We start from the raw sequence: 19,893 nt of genomic DNA, 5'->3' as shown, positions 1-19,893 counted from the left end.
GCTGATCAAGCTACTGCCTCAGCTTCCAGTTTTTCCAATCTAACACTCTTCTGTGTTTCTTATTCCTGACATTTTAACTGTGTACGTACACAGACACATAGACAGATACATACATACATAAACATACACACAATTCAGAAAGTTTTGGAGTTGCACTGATCAAATAACATCTTCCTCCAGCCCTGCAAAAAGAACCCTTCTGTTATCTTCTCTAGAGAATCAACTCTTAGGTAACAGAGCCACTGACTGCAAAGTGATAACTGCTTGCTACCTTTTTCCACCACACGTGAGAAACGGAAACTACATTCTGGGCTGGATTTTCCAAATGATCCCCTCCAAAGACTTTAATGCAAGACTAAAGGCTATTAGGGGGTTTCAGTTAAAAATAACCTATTAGAGAGGTACTATAAGAAATACTGGAAGAACTGCCTCTCGTATGGAGACAATACCACATGCAACACCTGCTTGTCACACACAACACCAACGCGTTTCCATGCTTTGAGAACAGTAAGCAAAACACAAATTGGCACACTTAAAACAGTAATTGCCAGGGTGTGGAATAACTCCCAGGGGCACAAAATTCACACAGCAGCTACAGCTTTCTTCCTCACCAACACACCACTTCCCTTTCTCTCTCGTGGAACCCGCCTGCTTCCCTTGCTGGGGCGCTGCCCTCCCTGTCCTGCCGCCCAGCACCCCCGGAGCGGGGCGTACGAGCCGGGCCGACCCCGACCCGCTGGGCATTGCCGGTGCCGCCGCGGAGCCCGGGGAAGGGCGGCCGCTCCCGCGGGGTGACACGTCGGACGGGACGGAGCGGGAGCCGCGGCCCGGCCCTCCCCGAACCCGGGCCCAGCGGCTGCTCCGGCCCGGCCCGGCCCGTCCCTCACCTGCCGGCGGCGCCGCTGCGGCCCCGGGGGCGTCGTATTGCGGGGGACGGGAGGGCAGGACGGAAGGAGGGAAGGGGGGACGGAGGAGGCCGGGCGGGGCGGCGCCGGCGGCCCCTCTCAAGCTTTATTTTCTTCCTTCTCCGGTGGCAGCAGGAGCCGGAAGCGCCGGGCCGGAAAGGGATGACGGCGGCGGCCTCTCTAGGCCGTCATGTCTATGGTCGCAGCCATGGCAACCACCGCCGGCTCCGCCCGGGAGGCTGCCCCAGCCCCGCCAAGTGCCGTGCCCGTGGGGTCGGGCCGCCGGCGGGGGAAGCAGCCGGAGCGGCGGAGAAGGAGCCTGGCCGGCTGTGGGCGCGGATGAGCGCGCCTGGGAGACGCTGCTCGGTGCCATGGCAGAGGCTCTGCCCGAACCCACAGTGAGGAGGAAAAAAAGCATAACTATCGAGGAGAAAATCGACATCATAAGCGCTGTGGAGAGCGGCAAGAAAAAGGCGGACATTGCAGCCAAGTATGGCATCAAGAGGAACTCCCTGTCTTCGATTATGAAGAATAAGGAAAAAGTTTTGGAAGCCTTTGAAACTTTGCGGTTTGATCCTAAAAGGAAAAGACTGAGGACTGCTTTTTATGCCGACCTGGAGGTGGCATTGATGAAGTGGTACAGAATTGCAGAGTGCTTGAATGTGCCGGTCAATGGCCCTATGTTGCGCCTCAAGGCGAATGATTTTGCCCAGAAGCTTGGACACAGTGATTTTAAATGCAGCAATGGCTGGCTCGATCGTTTCAAGTCGAGGTATGGTTTAGTTTTCAGAGCTCAGCCTGTAGAAGCAGCTGCTAGTCCTGCAGTGGGTGCTCCAACTCTTTGGTACCAAAATGTGCTCCCTTGTTATTTAAATGATTATCAGGCAAAAAATGTGTTTTACATACAGGAGACTGGGTTGTTATATCAGATGTTACCACATAACACGTTTGCATTTAAAGGGGAAACTTTTTCTGTAAGTAAACAAAGCAAAGAGAGCATCACTGTAGTGGTGGGTACAAATATGGATGGCTCTGAGAAACTCCCACTGCTCATTATAGGGAAAAGCAAAAGTCCACTCTCTTTCAAAGATGTGAAATCACTGCCAGTGGATTATGAAGCAAATGATGGGGCGTGCATGACTTCAGGAATCTTTGAACAGTGGATGCAGAAACTCAATCACAGGTTTGAAGCACAGCAGCGCCGAGTGGTTATTCTTGTTGATTCTCTCCCAACTCACAAAGAAGTAAAGAACCTGAAGTCTGTCAAATTAGTGTTCTTTCCTCCAGACTCTTCTTTATGTATAGCTATGAAAGAAAGGATTATCAGATGTCTGAAGGTAAAATACAGGCACTGTCTTATAAAGAGATTTGTTGACTGTGTAGAAAGTAATAAAGAGTTTATGCTGACCCTTCTTGATGCAATTGAGATGCTGTACCTGTGCTGGAGGGAACTAACACCAGAGACTATTGCAAAAAGTTTCAAATTAGAAACTGAGACAAATGACAATGACAATGAGGTTGAAAATGATTTTGATTTGATTGCACATGCACGGGCAGCTGGAGTAGAGTTTCCAGAAGGTTTGTCTTCGGAAGAATATGCAGCTCTAGATGATGGCTTGGTAACTTATGAAGTGCCCACAAATAATGGAAGGATATGTGCCAAAGAAAGTAAATCAGAAAAAGCTGAGACATTTGTTGGTGATGAAGATAAGGATGAAGGTGATCAACTTCAGGGAGCTGAACAGCTTTTACCATCCAAAAATGAGGCTTTGTGTGCTTTAGATACCCTTCGAAAGTTTCTCAGAAGTCAAGACACAGATGATTCTCTTTACGATTCCCTAGCTGACTTGGAGGATTTTATTCAACATGTAGGGTGTGAATAAATATTTTAGCAAAGTGGGAAAGCATGTAATTGGAAAAAAAAAGAAATTATATAATCAAAGATAGCTTAAAAACAAGCATTGCTGAAATGTTCTCTGGTGTGTTTTGCTCAGCTGCCTAGATGAACATAAAACTGTGAAAAGGGGCTATGAACTGAAATTTTCCGCAAAATCAGGAGCAAATAACATATATTTGAGGTGAAGAGAGGGAGTAAGCTGAACCCTTAAAATGCTAACTGCGATAAGTACAGTGGAGGCAAAAGAAATTCTTTGAGCAGTTTAAACTCAAGATAAACTGTTGACCACTTGGAATTCTTTCTTCAAGGAAACTAGCACTTCTACACATCAATATTTTCACCAGTGTTTTTGGAGTTTTGACAGTGTAGTAAATATTTATCACCTTGGTGTTTTTGATACATAAACACAAAATTGAATAACACAGAAAATACATGGTTAGATTCTGAGAAGTAAGGCATTTTTTAAAGAAATATTTTTTGCCCTTCATCAAGAATTCTGGCCATCTTTACTTTTGCAGGTGATGAATAGCAGAAAGTTACCACAGCTTTGAATGTGTTGTTTTGTTTTCTTAAAACTGCTCAAATGGCATAATCATTTATCCAAGAGTCAAAAGACAAACAAACCTTTATTTGGTCTTTGAAGAGGTCAAAAAGGAAGGTCATTCTCTCCTTTTCAGCCTTTTTGGTGCATAGATTTGATGTAGATTTTTTTTGTGCAACTCCATGAATTTCTACAGTAAATTCAGAAAAAAAAAACCCAGTATCTGGAGTAAAAACCTCACTGAGCTCTTGTTTTATTTTCAATACTTGGAGGCTTTGCTGTTGGATTCAATGCACTAATGTGGTTTATCACTACAAGTCCCATTAACAAGGGTGCTGCTTGCATGATTGCAGCGGGAAGTTGTGTAAATCACAGAACATTTACAAGTGTTTGAGTATGCATTTCAAACAAGGTAATCATATCAGAGCCAAAACCCACAGTGTATGTGACCTTCTGGTTTTTTTCAAAACCTGTTTTAAATCTTTTCCATATCTATACGTTTCAATTTTTTTTGAAAAGTTGGAGACAATAAATTTTCTAATTTAGAGGCATAGTTGTCTAATTTAGAGGCCCTTTAGGAAGCCTGCGTAATAAAAAAATCTATTATGCTGCCTAAAATTAAACCATGAGAAAAAAATCTCGTGCATATGTGAATCTTCAGTTTTAAATAAATTGTTTGGCTGTAGCTTTGTTTACAGCTTTTTTCTGGTGTGGAACAGTTTATCCATGTTCATTATTGAGAAATCATTTCAGAAAATGTATCAGATTGTTGGAAGACAGTGAAAATATTAGGGTTGGTGAGAAAAAGCTTTTGGCTGTAAGAACGTTTTACTAGAAGCCCTTCCACAAACTTCTGGTTTCTTGTTGTGAAATATATTATGTGAATTCCATCCAAAGGGTATTCTGATAAATTAAGAAATTTCTGTTGAAATCCCAATAAATAAAGTCCTACATGGAGATTTATAGAATCTGTGAAAAAGGTACTCCTCCGAATTATCTCTTCTAGGTATTTATTATTTTAAAATACAGATGCAAAATCTTTTAAATTAACAATCTGTGTCACATTCTTCTTGGTTAAATACTTTAGAACAAGGTCATGAAAAGTACTTCTGATTCTGTCTAAGCTTATTCGAAGTTCATCTAAATCCCACGGACATCTGTAGATAATTTTCCTATAGTAATCTTTCAATTTAAAATCTATTTCTTTGCAACAGCTTTTCCTGCTAAAGGCAAGTTTAGGGAAAAGTTTCTCTTATCTGTATAGTAAATATGTAATTTGTTATGATTTGATTCCATGTGGCCCTCACTGGCCTGGGTTCCAGATAAAGAAACTCTGTTTCCTTCTGAGAGAATTCAGAGTGTGAAAATGTTGGATCTGAATGAGAATGACTCACGTATGTAAGCAGCAAATCTTGGTTAAACAAGGGTTCACTCTACAAGAAGTGTAACTTTTGCAAGAAGAGGTTGTAAAATCAGGAGATGGGAAGTAACATTGTTGGCTGGAAAGGAAGGAAGTGAATTACTGAGTGTTGTCATACTCCCTCATGAAAGCAACAGGAAGGATTTACTAATTTGGCCTGGACTTTGAAGTTGAATTATGAAACTTCCTTTAAAAAACATACTGTCCGTCAAAATCCTGTATCTTTAGAGAATTTATGACTTTTCCTCGCCTCCTAGTTCATTCTGAGAAACCAAACTAAAATGCACTCACTGAAACTGGTTCTGTAAGTCAGACACCATATAGTCTAACACTACAGCTTTCAAAATTATTTAGGAGCCCAAATATTTCTCCTCACTTGGATTTTGGTCACATTTATAGTGAGTGAAAATGAAATCCATTCTGAAGTTGTTACTTTTTCAGGTGTTTATCACGGGGAGATGCAGACTCCCAGATCAGAAATACAAACAGTGGGAAAGGAAGCAGTGTGCTGTGTAAATGTTTGTCAGTTTAGCCTGTGCACACAGTTTGAGCTGGAGATTTCTTTACATTGTCTGGGTAAACCACCAGACCAGGCTTTTTACATCTGGGGGTGGTGTCTTTTAGAGGGAGAGGAAGAATAAAGCTTTAGATTGCATCATATTTAAAATTAAGAACCTTTTCTACAAAAGGCAGGTAACTAAGGCTGTTATTTGCTTTAATACTTTAACATTAGTATGGACAACAAGGTGCTTTTTCTGTGTAGCTTCTCTGCTTCATGTTATGGTTAGATAGCGATTATGTTTTTCAGCATCAAGTCAGTGAGGTTGCTTTTGGTAACCCAAAAGTGACTTCTAGAACTGAAAATATGAAGTTTTAAAAATATATCTGATGTCTAAACAAGGCCAAAATAGAAAAAAAATTTGAAAAGTATGTTTGATATAATAAAAAGCATCCTCAGATTCATTCTTGAGATAAGTAATATGTAAAATAAGTATGCTCTTCAAAAATGCATAGGTTTTTGAAAACTGTAAGAAATATTACACTGTGATTTTTTTGGTATCTTTCTTACTATGTGTGCAGTTCTGGATACCTTTCAGGTCTATAAAACTACATCTTCTTTTAAAACTGTTAGCAAAAGGAAAACTGCTCTCCTGTAATGGTAAAAGGAAATAACTTTTTGCACCCTTAGGCAAAAATGGAAGAGAGAAGGCAGTCAGGAATCTATAGGAGAGCAATCCATGTGTGCCTGTATATTCAAGACTTGTGATGTTTTGATAGCTAAGCAATCATGGGAGTAAATGAGTCAATGGTTTCACATTGTTAGACAAGTCTTGAGAATAATACCCTCAAACACACAGAGTATTAAGTGATTTTAAATTTTATGTGCAATATTTTTGTAAACTTAAGTTAAATTGCAACATGAGAATATTAGTAAAACACCTCCAAGTTTTTTTGGTGGCTGTGTTTATTGAAATGGTAGAGTAATATTTGCCTACTCAAGATTTACCTGAAATGCGTGGTGACTGGGCAACCATGGAATGTAATGACAGTGTTTCATGTTATTTTATTCCTTTAATGTCAATAAAAAACGCTGCTTCCTAGTTTTGGGAGGCATTTGTTAAAGGAAGGGTTTGCAAAGTTCTCATTGAGAATTGAATGATGCTGTGGCCAGAGAAGAGTTTTTATATTTGTGCAAGGAAGTCAGTATTTGTATCTAGATGTTGTAATATGTCTGTTTTGGGGGACCCTTCCTTGAAAATCAGAACAAAGCCTAGTCAATTAATAAGCAAACAAATCAAACTGAAATTTTTGCAGTGGGATGAGTGACAGCATATTTCTGTCAATACATGCTTTAACAACAGAAAATAAATCTTTGCAACAGATGAAAATATAAAAACTTGGTGACTGACAGCCTGGTTTTACACACAGCCTTTATGCTGGTAAAGCAGTGTGGTATAGACATGTGGTTGCCTTTTCCTGATACAACTGCACATCATTGGTTTATAGAAACAGGAATTCAGGTGTAGCTCATTTCCCTTCTTGGTAGCTCAATTACTCTATTTGAGCTGAATTTTCTTCTTTCAAATGTAGCTGTTCGGTTTGTTTCAAATGTTAACTACATTGGTCTAGTTAAAACCATACAACATCTGGGTTAAGGCAGAGTGGGGAAGCCAGTAGTGTCTTGTCAGCTTATTCACAGCTGTGTCACCTCTGTTCTTTGAGCAGAATGGAAAAGTGCAAACTGCAAATTAGTGTGATCAGTAAAGTAAACAAATAGCACACTGAATTACCAAATCTGTTGAGTGGGAAGGTGCCGTATTTTTGACAATTTTTAAAATGGCTTTCTATGTTTTATAATATTTCAGCTGAAAGTCACATTCTTCCTAAGCTTTCATGTCATGCTACCTCTGCCACAACATTCCAGCCTTGTGCATGAATAGCACCAAGGGGAGCAGGTCATTCCCATCAACTGCCATAGGTAGCTACAATCTGTGTGAGTTGTCAGCCTGCCCACAGGTGGTGGCTGTGTCACTGGGGAGGTGAGTTCCAGAGCTGGTTTGCATCCTCCCACGCTTGCGTTGCTCTATGTGCTGTGTCAGCGCTTGGCTGTAATCACCAAGGTAGTGACTCATCTGTCTGAGAAAGTCACGGTCTGATGGGGTAGTGCAACCTCATCCCAAATGCCAAATGAAATAATTCATTGTTTATTGTTTGAAGACTGTGGGACCCAGGATTGCTGAGGAGGGCATTAAGATGTCTCAGCTCTCCTGGTCCCTGCTCAGTAGCAAGGCTGAAAGAAAGTTTTTGGTCTGGAGAAGTTCTTACAAAACACTCGCTATTCAAGAACTACTTAGACATGTGGTAACTAGTTGTTGGATTTCTCATCTGAAGTCACCCATTTCTCTTGAGAGATGTTCTGTGGGGCTGCCTCCGTATCATGCATACAAGGAGACAACCTAATGAAAGCGCTGCTTTTCGTCTAGCGGCATTGGTGCCTCCTATTTCTAACCTGTATAAATGATGCAATATGATACTTTGCTATTCAAAATTCTATTTCTTTTCCCTTCCACCTTTTGTTCATCCATTGCCTGTATCATTTTATTTTCATTGATATCCCGACAATTCTAATGTTAATGTTAGGATTGTTGGCCTAACCTTCTGGCAAACTGCTTTCCTCTTTACACTCCCTATTTCTAATATTATCTTTTGCAGATCATATTTTTGAACTGTCTCATGTATCAGCTAGTATCACCTTCTTGGTACACATCCTCGTGATCATAGGTCCTAATTTCTCCATTGCTGTATTTAGTGACTTTCCCAAATCCTTGCTTCATTTAGCTGAAAACATTTAGTATGTCATTATTTTTTTTTTGTCTTTTCCTTTTGTAGCAGAAGGTGAGCAGTGTTTTTTCCAACAGTTCCCCAGGATGTCCAAGAGAACTGGTAACAAAACACATAATCACTCTCTGCTTTCAGGTGTCTCCATTTTCTCTTTCTTTCAGTGGTCCCTTCTGACCTGTTCTTTTGAAATTCTCAATTTGACATTTAGTATCTTTGTTTAAACTGCTCCTATTTCTCTTTCCTCTCTTACCCCTACCTGCCTGTATAGCATCCTTCCCACATTCCAATTTTACATTTACGTTTCTAAATATTATATCGCTACTCTTAGCTCTTTGGCTCTTTCTTCCCTCTTCTTTTACTGGCCCCATCTGTTATTTAAACTGTATTTCAAACTCCCTTGTCTTTCTTTCTGTGAACTCTGTCCAGTTCTCTCATCCAAAAACAAATACTTAAGTATTTCTGGAGACAGTCAGCTTTTTTACTTTCTATCTTACTTGGCATGTCTCCATGATATTTGTACATCAAATATTATGTAATGATTAAAAGTATGTTATCTTCCTTAACTTTACCTCTTTGCATTTCCCCCCATCCTTTATCTTAGTAATTTCAAGTCTTGCCTTTGTTTGGACATTTCTTTTGCACTCCTGATCACCAGCATCAATTTTATTCTTTTTTTTAACCTTGTAAAAAATAAACCCACTAACAAAACCTGCGCAAAGACAGAGTTTAGGACTGTTTGTTGACATAGCTAACTGTGTTACAATGTTGCCTTAAAAAGTCAGATTGAAAACCAGCTCAAATATTAGCTAATATCTATCCAGGTTTTTATTTGAACCTACATATTTTGTTGTTTATTTTTGCTTTTTGCTATTTCAATAGCTGTTTCTGAGACTTCAGATATTTGTGGCATGTGTAGCGAGCCCATGTGGCCTGAGATCATAGAGAAAGGCAGGTAGAACATAGAAAAGGAGTTAAAAGGCAGGCTCCTCATCTATTGAGATTCCCCTGCAGGAACTCAAGGAGAATTTGTAAGTCAGGTTAAGCAGAACTTTTTATTAAAAATCAACATCAAGAGTCCATATCCATATATAATTTAGCTCACAGAAATTATTATGAGAGGTAACACCACAAGTTCTCTAAATTCTGGATAGCAAGAAATGGCCACCCACAATTCAGCTCCACTTCAAAACTGACACAAATCTGTGTTTGAATTGTCTTCCCCAGAGCTAATGACGATCTGTGTAAACTGTCTGTCACTGCCCTGCCCAGGGCTCATCGATGTTCAGTAGGCAAATAGACATTTGCCTAGAGAAAAGGCAAGGCTGAAACAGCATTTTTGTGTAAGAAGAGTTTCTGCAGAGTCTAGACGTCTCAGAAAGAGTCAGATGAGCTTGAAAATTGACATGGCTTTTCAGAAGTTAACCAAGAGACACTTGGTAATATGAACTTGGGATCTGAATTAGAGATACTTATTATGTGCTGTTACTAACAACTGCTGAACTATTTTTGAAAAGCTGGCACAATGGGTATCAGTTTTACTGCTCTGAGAAAAAGTGGTTCTGAGTGTTACATGTATGCTCAACACATGGCAAAGGCAAACAATTCAAATTTGAGTTACAATTCAAACTGTAGTAGAGACAATCCCTGTGAGAGCTAAGGATGACCAGACTCAGTGCATTATATACTGAGCATCTGCAGAGGAGCAGGAACAGATGTGGCAAATGCTATAGACATGCAACAGCAGGACAGAAATACAAGTACAGGCAGACAGAGCTACAAGCTCTTGGCTCTGCTTGTTGAATGAATACAAACAGAGGTATCTCCCTCCAATTCCCATCAGGAGGCTGGCTTCCCCTACATGTCCTATTACCAACCCAATCTTTTCAAAAAGCAACAGAAATTCTCCTAGGAACCAAAAGAAATTTAGATTTTGATAATTTCTTGCCAAATTGGCAATGTTGTTCTTCATACCCTTTTACCATGTAGAAGTTGGCAACAGAAATCCAAATAGGAAAGGTAAAGCTGAAGTAAACATGTAATAAAACTTGGTAGTTTTTTGTATCCCATCCTCAACTGGCCTTCACTCATCTCATGTACATTTAGGTGCCCTAAATCATACAACACTTTTGGAGCTTTGTCAAAGTGTAATCTGGTGCCAACAACTTGTCTGCCAGAGCTAACAGGAGAGCATTTGGCAAACAATGCTTGGGTGGCTAGAAATCATCTTGAAATTTAATCTTAAATATTCATGGTTAAATAGCTTTAGTAAAATGACTTGTTTATTCCCTAAAAACATCTACAGCATTATTTATACCCAGCCATAATGCACATGTGCAACTCCAAACCTGCATTCTTTGTGAAATGCCTGCATCTGCAGTGATGATGTGTTGAGTACTAATACTGGGATAGCAGATAGCATCCTGGAGAATGTGATTATATGAAACTTAAATTAATGTAAGCTTCCTAAGGAATTATTTTGAATGGGGATTAGGTAGCTTTATGAATTTAAAACTTCCTTCAGATTTCTTTATCCTCTCACCTCATCTCACAGGGGGAGAATCCAGTAGCTTGCACTGGTGCAGCCTCACAAAAGAGATAATTTTGAAAAATGTTCTTTGGGGAGAGCTCTGCTAGTGTTCAGAGGCATATTGACCTGCAAGGATTAGGAAGAAATTTTGCAACATGTGGAAAACAGCCCATGGGATCCAGCCAGCAGGAGGTTTAACTGCTGCTCTGCCTCCCAAGTGGGCTGAGCCAGCTTCTTATTAGGATGCTGACTCCTCAGGCAAGGCACATATTTGTGAGATTACATCCTCCAAAAGCAGTAAGCAAGTACTGGTTTGCTTTTAATCATTCATCCTTCTCTCTTCGTCCTGTCTGCCATTCCAGCTTCTCAGAGATTAAAAATTCCCTGTCGGCCGCCTGCCTGATCCGATCAGTGCCACAGTTTGGAAACCTGGGGTGGTTCTGTGCAATCCACCCTCCTGATGTACAGGCTTTAAATATAGCACTATATTTGGCAGGCTTTTTTTTGGGGGGGGGTTTGGTTTTTTGTTGAGTATTGGATACTTGTGTTGTCTAAAAGCATTTCCAGCTCTAATGGAAAATAATGAGTTGTGAACCTCAAATGAACTCCGTGTTTCTCTCTGTGTGGAGATAAAATTATAAGAATTTAAACCATGTTGAGATCTGCCCTTACTTACATTTGAGAAGGGTGTAGACTCAGATTAGGTGTGGATTGACCTTTGCAGACATGGTAGAAGGCATAAAGCTTCACAATTAAGTACTCAGAACCAAAATAGATTACAAGAGGAATTATATGTTCACTTCCAGGAAGCTTCTATTTCCTATAGGATCATATCTACAATTATTTCTGTCAGGGGTTTCATTAACAGTCGATAGTTAGGACTGACCTCTTTCATTCCTGCTGCATCTGCCTGTGAATGGCTGAATGCCAGGTCTCACAGAATTTTAGTATTGCTTGTCTCATACTTAGGATACATCTAAGTATAAAACCTGTACCTTCTGACAGAAGATCAAGCCTCAGAAAGCAGGATATAGGCAAGGTAGCAGCCTATCAGAACCACGATCTTCTCATTTCAGACCAGACTTGGTGCACCTACACTTTGGCACAGGGGTGTGACTATGGCATGGACAGATGCATAGAAGAGGAACCACAGGAGTTAAGGGATATCAGTCTGTGTACTGCTATTATAATTATGTATAATTTGGCTTCTAGTATATATACTGAAGTATATTTCACTGTCACAGCTCTCTACAGCAACCAAAAAACAATTAATAAAGGTGTGCCATCCTGTACTGCCATCACAGATACTGGTCAAAACATGGATCCACCTGAAAATGTGCTGCAGTACATCCAACCCAGCTCTTAGAAAAGGATTTCTCCCCATACCAGACTCAATCAGAAGGACAAATTTATGATCTTTTTTTTTCAGGTAGTCTTGCAGCATTACAGTCAACTATACTGAACTGAAAGTTAGATTTAAACAAAGGGTGTTGAGAAACAATGCTTTCTGCCACAAATGCCCTCAGTACATCCCTCCCTGAGTTGTGACTGATGGCATTTTGGATGCATATCACCAAAAAATTCTATCACCTGTTTGAAGATCTGGTCAGTGATTAAATACACCCTGTGTTGAGATGGGGTTTTCAGAGAAATAAGAATTGTAGGCAAGACACAATTCACATTTCCATCTGAAAATGAGGGTGGAGATACATGGTTTTCCAGGTTTCGGCATGGTTTGTGATTTCAGATTCTAGACAAAAGTGTAAAATTTCTGAAACAGCTTCCTTGGCACTGCAAAGGCTGTTGAAAACTTTTTGAGTTAGCAATATGTGGGTTTAGAATAATCACCCTGACAAAGGGATATATCACATATTAGCATCTGTGGTGGTCAAACTAGTATTAACAATGGAATGCCATGCAGAAAGTGCTTTAACTGGATATATTTTTTAAAAATATGTGTTTCAAAAATATGTTTATTTTCTAATAATCAGCTATGTTTCATTGCTTCAGTCCTAGTTTCCACTTGCATAGAGGAGCGGACAAAGTGCCTTCAAGACCACTAACACATTTTGATTCAGGGGCCTGAAGTTAAACAGGCACAGGCTCAAAATACAGGCTGAGAGGCTTCCAAACAGCCCTAATTTAGCCTCTCACTTGCATACATATTATAAATACAGTCAGTCTCTCTGCAGACTATCACACCTTTTCCTTTAATATCTGTCTGGTTTAAAGCTGGATGCTGTTTCTTTAATTCAACTGGGACTATTTATATGCTTAAAGTCCTCAGATTCTGCAGAGCTGACTATGACAGGACTGGAGGCTGCTTCCATGATATTAAATGTTGGTTCATAACACTACACTAGAACTGAGCACTTGGGTTAGGTCCTTTAAAGGTATTTAAATTACAAGCTGTGTAAAATACATTTTTCAAATAATCTAGGAACAAAATTTGCCCCGGATCAGATATCCATACTCTTAAATGTAGTTAGTGGATATTTGCATTTTTAGGTATCTGAGAAGCTTTAAAAAGGCTTGTCTTTAATGTTTCTTTAGAGTCTGGACTCTATATAAACTATTTGTGAAGTAAAGTTCAGTAATTACAGTGAAAATATGCAAAGGAAAACTTGAGAACATTTAATTCAAGAACAGAAAAAGAGACCTAGATGGGAGGATCAAATGAGAGCTGCCACAGCCTAAAAAAGTATCATGCAACATTTAAGCAGCATTATTTTAGGACATTATCTTCAGATGCTTTAGGTGTGGCTGGAAAAATCTTAGTACTCACATTACAATTTGGATGTGCTGGTGTGTTTTTTATGGTCTAGTATTCCCGAAGGAATGTGTTTTCAGATTTTATTCTCTTCTTAAGAATTGCTCACAATTGAGAAAATACCTTCAGACATCCAGCTGAAGCACCCTAAAAATGAAAGTAAGGAGGATTTAAAAAAATCGAATTTAATTTCCCTCAAGTACCTTGTCTCCCTGCTCTTCATTTTACTAAACCCCCAGTGATTGCACCCAAGACAGATTTCTGTTTGGTTTTCAATCCTTTACTTCATCAATCTCACATCTAGTTATCTCTTTAAGAGAAATATTTGAATTTCTACAGAGCAGTATGGGTTTTTTCAAGCCAGATCTTAAGCTAGCATTGACTTGTAAGTGACAACTACTGAGTAGGCACCTCCGTGTAAGACACGCAGCGCTGACGTTTCATGTGAAGATAATTCACCGGCTGACAGCTTTTTTCCCCGTTTAAGTTGCTGACCATGCATCTATCAAGTGAGCTGGCACATGAAAGCCTGTGACCAGACAAGGCTCTGATCCTTGCATGGGACACCCAGGATATGTTTCTTCTCTCACTCCCAGGAGCAGCCACAGAGAATTTCCATTCTCCAAAGTTTTTTCTAAATTGCACAGATAATCCATTTAGCGTGACAGTTGTATTGTCTGCCATGTGTCTGTCTGTGCTGGGAGGTCTCTGTGCTGCTCTCTGTGCCTGCACAGCCATTTCTGTACAAAACAGCTTTATTCCTGATACCAGAGACTCAGGAGCCAGCTCCTGTTCTAAACAGGCTTTTGAACACATTCTCATCCGTCTGCGAAGCATCTCAAGCAAATTAATGCTTCCTAGCTTATTATATGGCTCATCTTTTGGGGTCCACTTCTGGTCAGAAGTGTTCCTCAGCCCCTGACTGAGACTGGAAGGGGATCCTCTCCTGACAACTGAGTTGTAGTGCCCAATGACCCATTTGTTCCTTTAACTAGGACTTGGATTTTTTACACCAACTGTATACTTAATACAGGTTTGGGATACTGCAACCCCACAGAAAATTTATATTTCCATTTATATGATTTCAGTCTCTAATTCCAGCTTAAACCCTAATACAATATGTGCATAATTATTTTCAAAGAATGAAAAAAACCTTTAACTAATAAATCCCTATGCTGTTCCACAAAGAAGCCAAAGCTTGATTTACTCATAAATAAAAGGTCAGGAAGGTAATCCAAGCCTTTTTAAAAACTGATGTTTTTTATTTCAGTTTCATTCCAGCACTGGCCTCAGAACAACAAAATGTAAAAGATTAATAAATTGTAAATTTCTCTCACAGTAGTGGTATGTTACAATGAATAAAAGTGCCTGAAAATTCAATTCTCAGAATTTCATTGCTCAGACCTCGGCTTCTTGTCTGAGATGCTCATGGCTTCATGTCTCATGAGGATGCTCTGCTCAGTTTTGAAAATAAGTGGGGCATAGCATCCTGGCCCAAAACCCTGGGTTTTCCATGTTAAAATAGATAGTTTTGGGGGCAGAAAAGGGTACAACCACTACTGGTGCCCAAGAACACTCTGAAGTTACAAAGTTAGGAGAATGCACTAATTATTTAGCTACCAAAAGGAATATGAAACTGGTAGAATTGAGGTAAGTGCAGGCTTTAAAAAAAAGCAAACCCTAAAGTTATATTTTGGAGTGTTCATTCCACCTTTATCCAGCCTGCATTGAGACAAAGATAGACCTCATGGAGTCCCACCTAGATTTCAAGGATAGGAGTCTAGGAAGGTTGTTGTGTGAAGGATTTTATGGGTGAATCCCCACTAGGCTACAGGAAAGCTCTGCTGGGGACTACCTACATCAGCTAGTAATTGTGTCTCTCTTGTGGCCAAATAACAAGATGACTTTGCTGGCCAGACATTGTCCTTTTGGAAGTGCAGTTTCAGCTGTGGATTTTGCCTGAGGGAAAGCTGTCTTTCAAAACACATTCAGTACTACAACGGAATGGAGGCATCATCTATTTTAGGAATTTACACAAGTCACAAGTAATTTAGCAATCTTTTGGCATGTGCAAAATGTATAATCCATGTACTGCTTTTCCAAAAATTAGTAGAAATTAAGTGTCCAGCTACACTTCAATATAAATCTGCCAGTGCTCTCAATGCACCCTGAGGCCTCTTCCATTTAGAGATTTTCAATCTTAGAAGTCTCTATTCAAACCCATTTTTTATTTTGTTAAAGGAAACTTTATTTTGCTAAAGCAAACATCTGAATATTTTCAAGTATAATTTTGTAGGTGTAAGCATCTGGAAATTTTCAATTTTAGTTTTGTATTTTATTTCTGTTCCTATTGAAGTATCCAAAATATTGTCAGCATGAAATAACAGCCTGTGTTATGTATGTGGAAAAAAAGAAAAAGAAAAAGAAAAGACAATTACAAGTCCAGTTAAGCAAAGAGATTTTTAAAACTGGCAGATACTTGTTTTTATACTTTTATTGTCATTCTCATTTTAGCTATATTACATTGTCCCAGTTGTTAGGGATAACATCTCATTGTTCTAAGCTTTGTTCTAATTTATACTGGTGGCATTGTTTTCAGAAAGATCGAAAACTTTTCCTCAAGCACCTCTGTGGCTGAAATAAAATGTAACTTATCCTTTCATATAATCTAGATTTGAATTTGTTGGAAAGAGAGCTTTGACATCTGCAACTCAGTCAGGCATTGCTTGCTCTGAAACAAGTACAACTGTGAATGTGGTCCCAGATCCTCATGAGATTTCTACACAAGGATGGATTTTAGCCTTGGTTCTGCAAATCTGACTTAACTCAGCAGTCCGCAGAAGTGCCATTGCTGCTGACACTGTGGCTGACTCAAGAAGATCCCCTGTGGGCTTTGCACAAACTCTTTTGCTTTGATGTTTGTTTCTTTTTAAAATGTTGTAGTGCATTGCAATACACTGCTATTTTCCATTCTTTTACAGCAACTTGTGGGAAATTTTTATCTGTCCTTTCTCAACATATGTCAGAGACAGAAACAAGTCATGAAGGGACTAGCAGAACTTGGCTGGCTCTAGCCCCTGCCTGCACTTCAGAGCAGGTGGATTAGCTGCTCAGGACTGCAGCAGACAAGCTGTACTAGCAGGGTTGTAATAAAAGCCCTGTAACCAACCATCAACTTGCCATATCACTTGAAAAAGTTTAGCTGTTGTTGTTCTCACAGGAAAAAGGAACTAGAAGAGCATCAGCGAAGCGGCTGCAGCATTGCAATACATTTCTGTTTTTCTGAAAAAGATCACTCTGATGACATCCTGTAATCTCAGTGATGCAAATCGTTCTCTATTAGGGAACAACATCAACAAACAGCCTAGCTTTGTGCTCAGAGCTGCCCTTTATACTCTAAAAACCAATGGAACAGTAACATTGAACATGCAGAAATGTTTCCAGATGGGTAACATACATTGTAAGCACCCCAAAAATTTAGTGGTTTTACCTGTGAAAAGACACTTCTTTTTGCTAAGGTGCATTGTGGATCCTAGTAAATGCACTAAGGCCTATGAAATTATCAGATAAAATCTACCCCTATTACAAAACCATCTCTGCCTGAAGCTACATGGGTTTCCAAATGTACAAGTTTGGTTTGCAGCAAAGTTGTCACTACAGCTTTTGGTTTCTGTATTTCAACTATGAAGAGAGACACATGAGGCTGAAGACAACAACCAAGGCAAAGGTATCAACCTTGCTTCCCAGGCAGGCAAAAGGGAGCCTGCTGGGAGTACTTCAGGGGAGCACGATCCCAATGCTGCTGGGCACAGACTGAGGTAACTGCCCTTGCTTGAGAGTCTGATTTGTTGGCATCCAAAATACCTCATTTCTCCTTCTCTAAAATAAAAAAAAAAAAAAAAAAAAAAGGATAGTCAAATTCATGCCAAACCACCTTCATATGCCTCTAAAAATCTTAAATAAAATATACTGTGGCCTAGAGTCACATTTCCTGTACTTTTATTTGCCTTAGAAATCATACTTATGTACATAGCAGTAGATGGCTATCTTGTTTTCAAGGTGCAGTGATGAGTTGTTAGCCAAACATTTGTCAATAATAGTTGATGGGAACTTGAGAGGAAATGCTACAACCTATGAAGAAAGACTGAAAGGGAAAAGAGAAAAGTATATAATTTCTTTACATTAGAACTATGGTGTAAACATGCAGCAAAGATACAAAACAAATACAAATCCTGTCCTGTTTTCCCTTCCAGTTTCTCTCTCTAGGTTTATTTTTTCATAATGGATGAGTGAGTTGGGCTGAGTCTACAGAATGGGGCAAAACCACAAATATGCAGGGCAGGCTAAATCAGAAGAACACATTTGCAGCCCATGTGGTATTAGAGTGGCAAAGTTGGGAAGGAAGTGGGGAAGAAATGGAAAGGAGTACAGCACATCTTTTCTGTACGTTAAAGCAACTAAAATACTGTTAAATAGTAAGGCTTTGCCTACTGTTGACTAAAGTTCAAGGAAAGCTGAGGATGGACAATAGTTCCAGCCTTGGGATCTGAGACTCTGCTCCTGAAAACACAGACAGGCTTTGCCTTTTCTGGCCACCAGCCCATTATCAGTTTTCCTATCGCCAGTCGAGACAAAATCACCTCTGAGCACAGACAGGTAGCCTCAATTTCTGGACTTCCATCATTCAAACATTCTATGTCAATTAGACACTATTACTAATCCTTGGAGTTTCTGTCATTTTTTAATGGAAAAATCTTAAAAGTGTTGGCAAGTTTCACCTCTGACACTTGTGTCTGATAAGTGTTATTGTATATGACTATGAAATTATGTTAAAGAATATCTCCTAGAAATATTTGATTTGTTGGTCAGTGTACTGGCTTCAAAACTCAGAGCTCCTCTTTATCTACTTGTAGGTGCAAATGTTGCAAATTTGCTTTTCCCCCCACTATTTTATGAAGTTCATAAACATGCATTGCCAATACTAAGCAACCAGTTCAGATTTTTAGTTAACTGTATCATTCAAGGGACTTAAATCTATCAACAAGCTGGTCATTAAATGAATCACTGCCATATTTCTCAGCTACTCAAGCTAAATAACCTATAACTGATGACCTATAAAAGCATCAGTGTGTTAAGAAAAATTATTAGCTGGAGAAGCAGAGCAGCAATTGATCACTCCCCACCAATCTGAACAGAAAGATTCACCAGCTTCGACAAATTCTAGTACTCAGCAAATTCTGACCAGAAACCAGATTTTGACAGACTGATGTCTAGGGGAAGTACTATGAAGCTCCTACACAGTCACCATTCAACCCTCCTTCCTTAGATTACTACTGGAAAATTTTATGCAAGTATTTAAAATGGCTCTAACCTGGGATGCTCCAGGAGCACTCTGGAGTGCAGACTCTCCTCAACTCAGAGAGATTAATTTTAGACCTAGCACTTATTTCTACAGTGGAACAACCCAAATCTATGGTCCAACCACTCTCCCTGCTTGGTACATGTATGGTTTAGATCCAGATCTAAATCCTGAGCCCTGGCTAGGCCCACCCTGTATAGCAAGAAGATTGAAAATATTTGGTTTTATTTTTAAGTTTTCCATTGCTCTTGCCCAGAGAGTACCAACCAACAGGGAATCCATGGAAGCCCCTGGCCAGCTCTTACATGTTTCTGAGTGTGTGGACAGTGATGGGGTGGTGGGATAGAGGACAGGGCAGCATTTGTTGGGGGCAACAGCCAAGGTCTGCACACCGAGACAGAGACTGCCAAGGGGGAGCAAAAATAAAGAGGAGTCAGGAAGGGAGGCAGGATTACCTTCCCCTTACCACCTCAATCAACCATGGCACTGTGGGCTGTCAGCCCTGCATCCTGGTGGGGATTGAAACCTTCTGTCCCCTGTCTTCTGCAGCAATCATCACACCAGTGTCTCAGACTTTCTCACTAAGCCACCTGCTCATAACAAAAAAATGATGTGGTTTTCTGCTTTTTCCTCTTCCTCTGCAAGAACCAGCCCAGAATACTCAGTTATAGGCCAATAAGAGAGCCAGCCATTCATCCCATTTGCTAAAGCCCACTTGGGGGTTACTTTTGGGACTGTAAATGCATAGTCTCCCACCCAAATGTGGGGAGAATTACAGCTTGAAAACCAAGGCAGGAGGGGAAGCACTATTGAAATTTTCTTGCTTAACCACCCTGAAAAGTGATATTAAACTTTCCTGCTAACATACATATATGAAGTTTTGTGTCTGATTTGTATTTGTATGTTCTGTGGCACTGTGTGTAGATGAAGACAGAAGGTGGTAAAGTCAGGAGTGAAAGGAGAGGAAGAGAGCAGGAGCTCTCTCACCTACAGCATAAAGGTGCCTCAGTCAAGTGTGTGCCTGAAGAGCAACTTCTGGCTTTTTTTTTTTCTTCTTTCTTTTGCAATCATTGCTCGCTTGACAGGCCCAGACGGAATTACATCACTTCCTAAAACCCATCAAAGAGAGTCC

General features: G+C 39.9%; 2 protein-coding genes across 6 annotated transcripts in view; one reads left to right on the top strand and one right to left on the bottom strand.

The window, feature by feature from the left end:
- Nucleotides 1-1,064, bottom strand: part of ARFIP1 (ADP ribosylation factor interacting protein 1) — a 40,627-nt gene extending 39,563 nt beyond the window's left edge. For all 5 annotated transcript variants that reach the window (XM_053940987.1, XM_053940988.1, XM_053940990.1 and 2 more), the window contains exon 1: nt 888-1,064. The gene's annotated coding sequence lies outside the window, so the exon portion shown is untranslated. The remainder of the gene's footprint in view (nt 1-887) is intronic.
- A 98-nt stretch (nt 1,065-1,162) lies between these two features.
- TIGD4 (tigger transposable element derived 4) lies at nt 1,163-2,809 on the top strand. Its single transcript, XM_053940985.1, has one exon. The coding sequence runs from the start codon at nt 1,277-1,279 to the stop codon at nt 2,786-2,788; it is 1,512 nt and encodes a 503-aa protein (XP_053796960.1). The 5' UTR covers nt 1,163-1,276; the 3' UTR covers nt 2,789-2,809.
- Nucleotides 2,810-19,893: the final 17,084 nt, after the last annotated feature.

This window comes from Vidua chalybeata, chromosome 4, assembly GCF_026979565.1.
Source record: "Vidua chalybeata isolate OUT-0048 chromosome 4, bVidCha1 merged haplotype, whole genome shotgun sequence".
In the NCBI taxonomy this organism is placed as follows: Eukaryota; Metazoa; Chordata; class Aves; order Passeriformes; family Viduidae; genus Vidua; species Vidua chalybeata.
This window is presented reverse-complemented; position numbering and strand designations above follow the sequence as displayed.

Bases quoted from the DNA above. Each gene is read 5' to 3' on its own strand.
- TIGD4 (XM_053940985.1), top strand. From the start codon at position 1,277: ATGGCAGAGGCTCTGCCCGAACCCACAGTGAGGAGGAAAAAAAGCATA.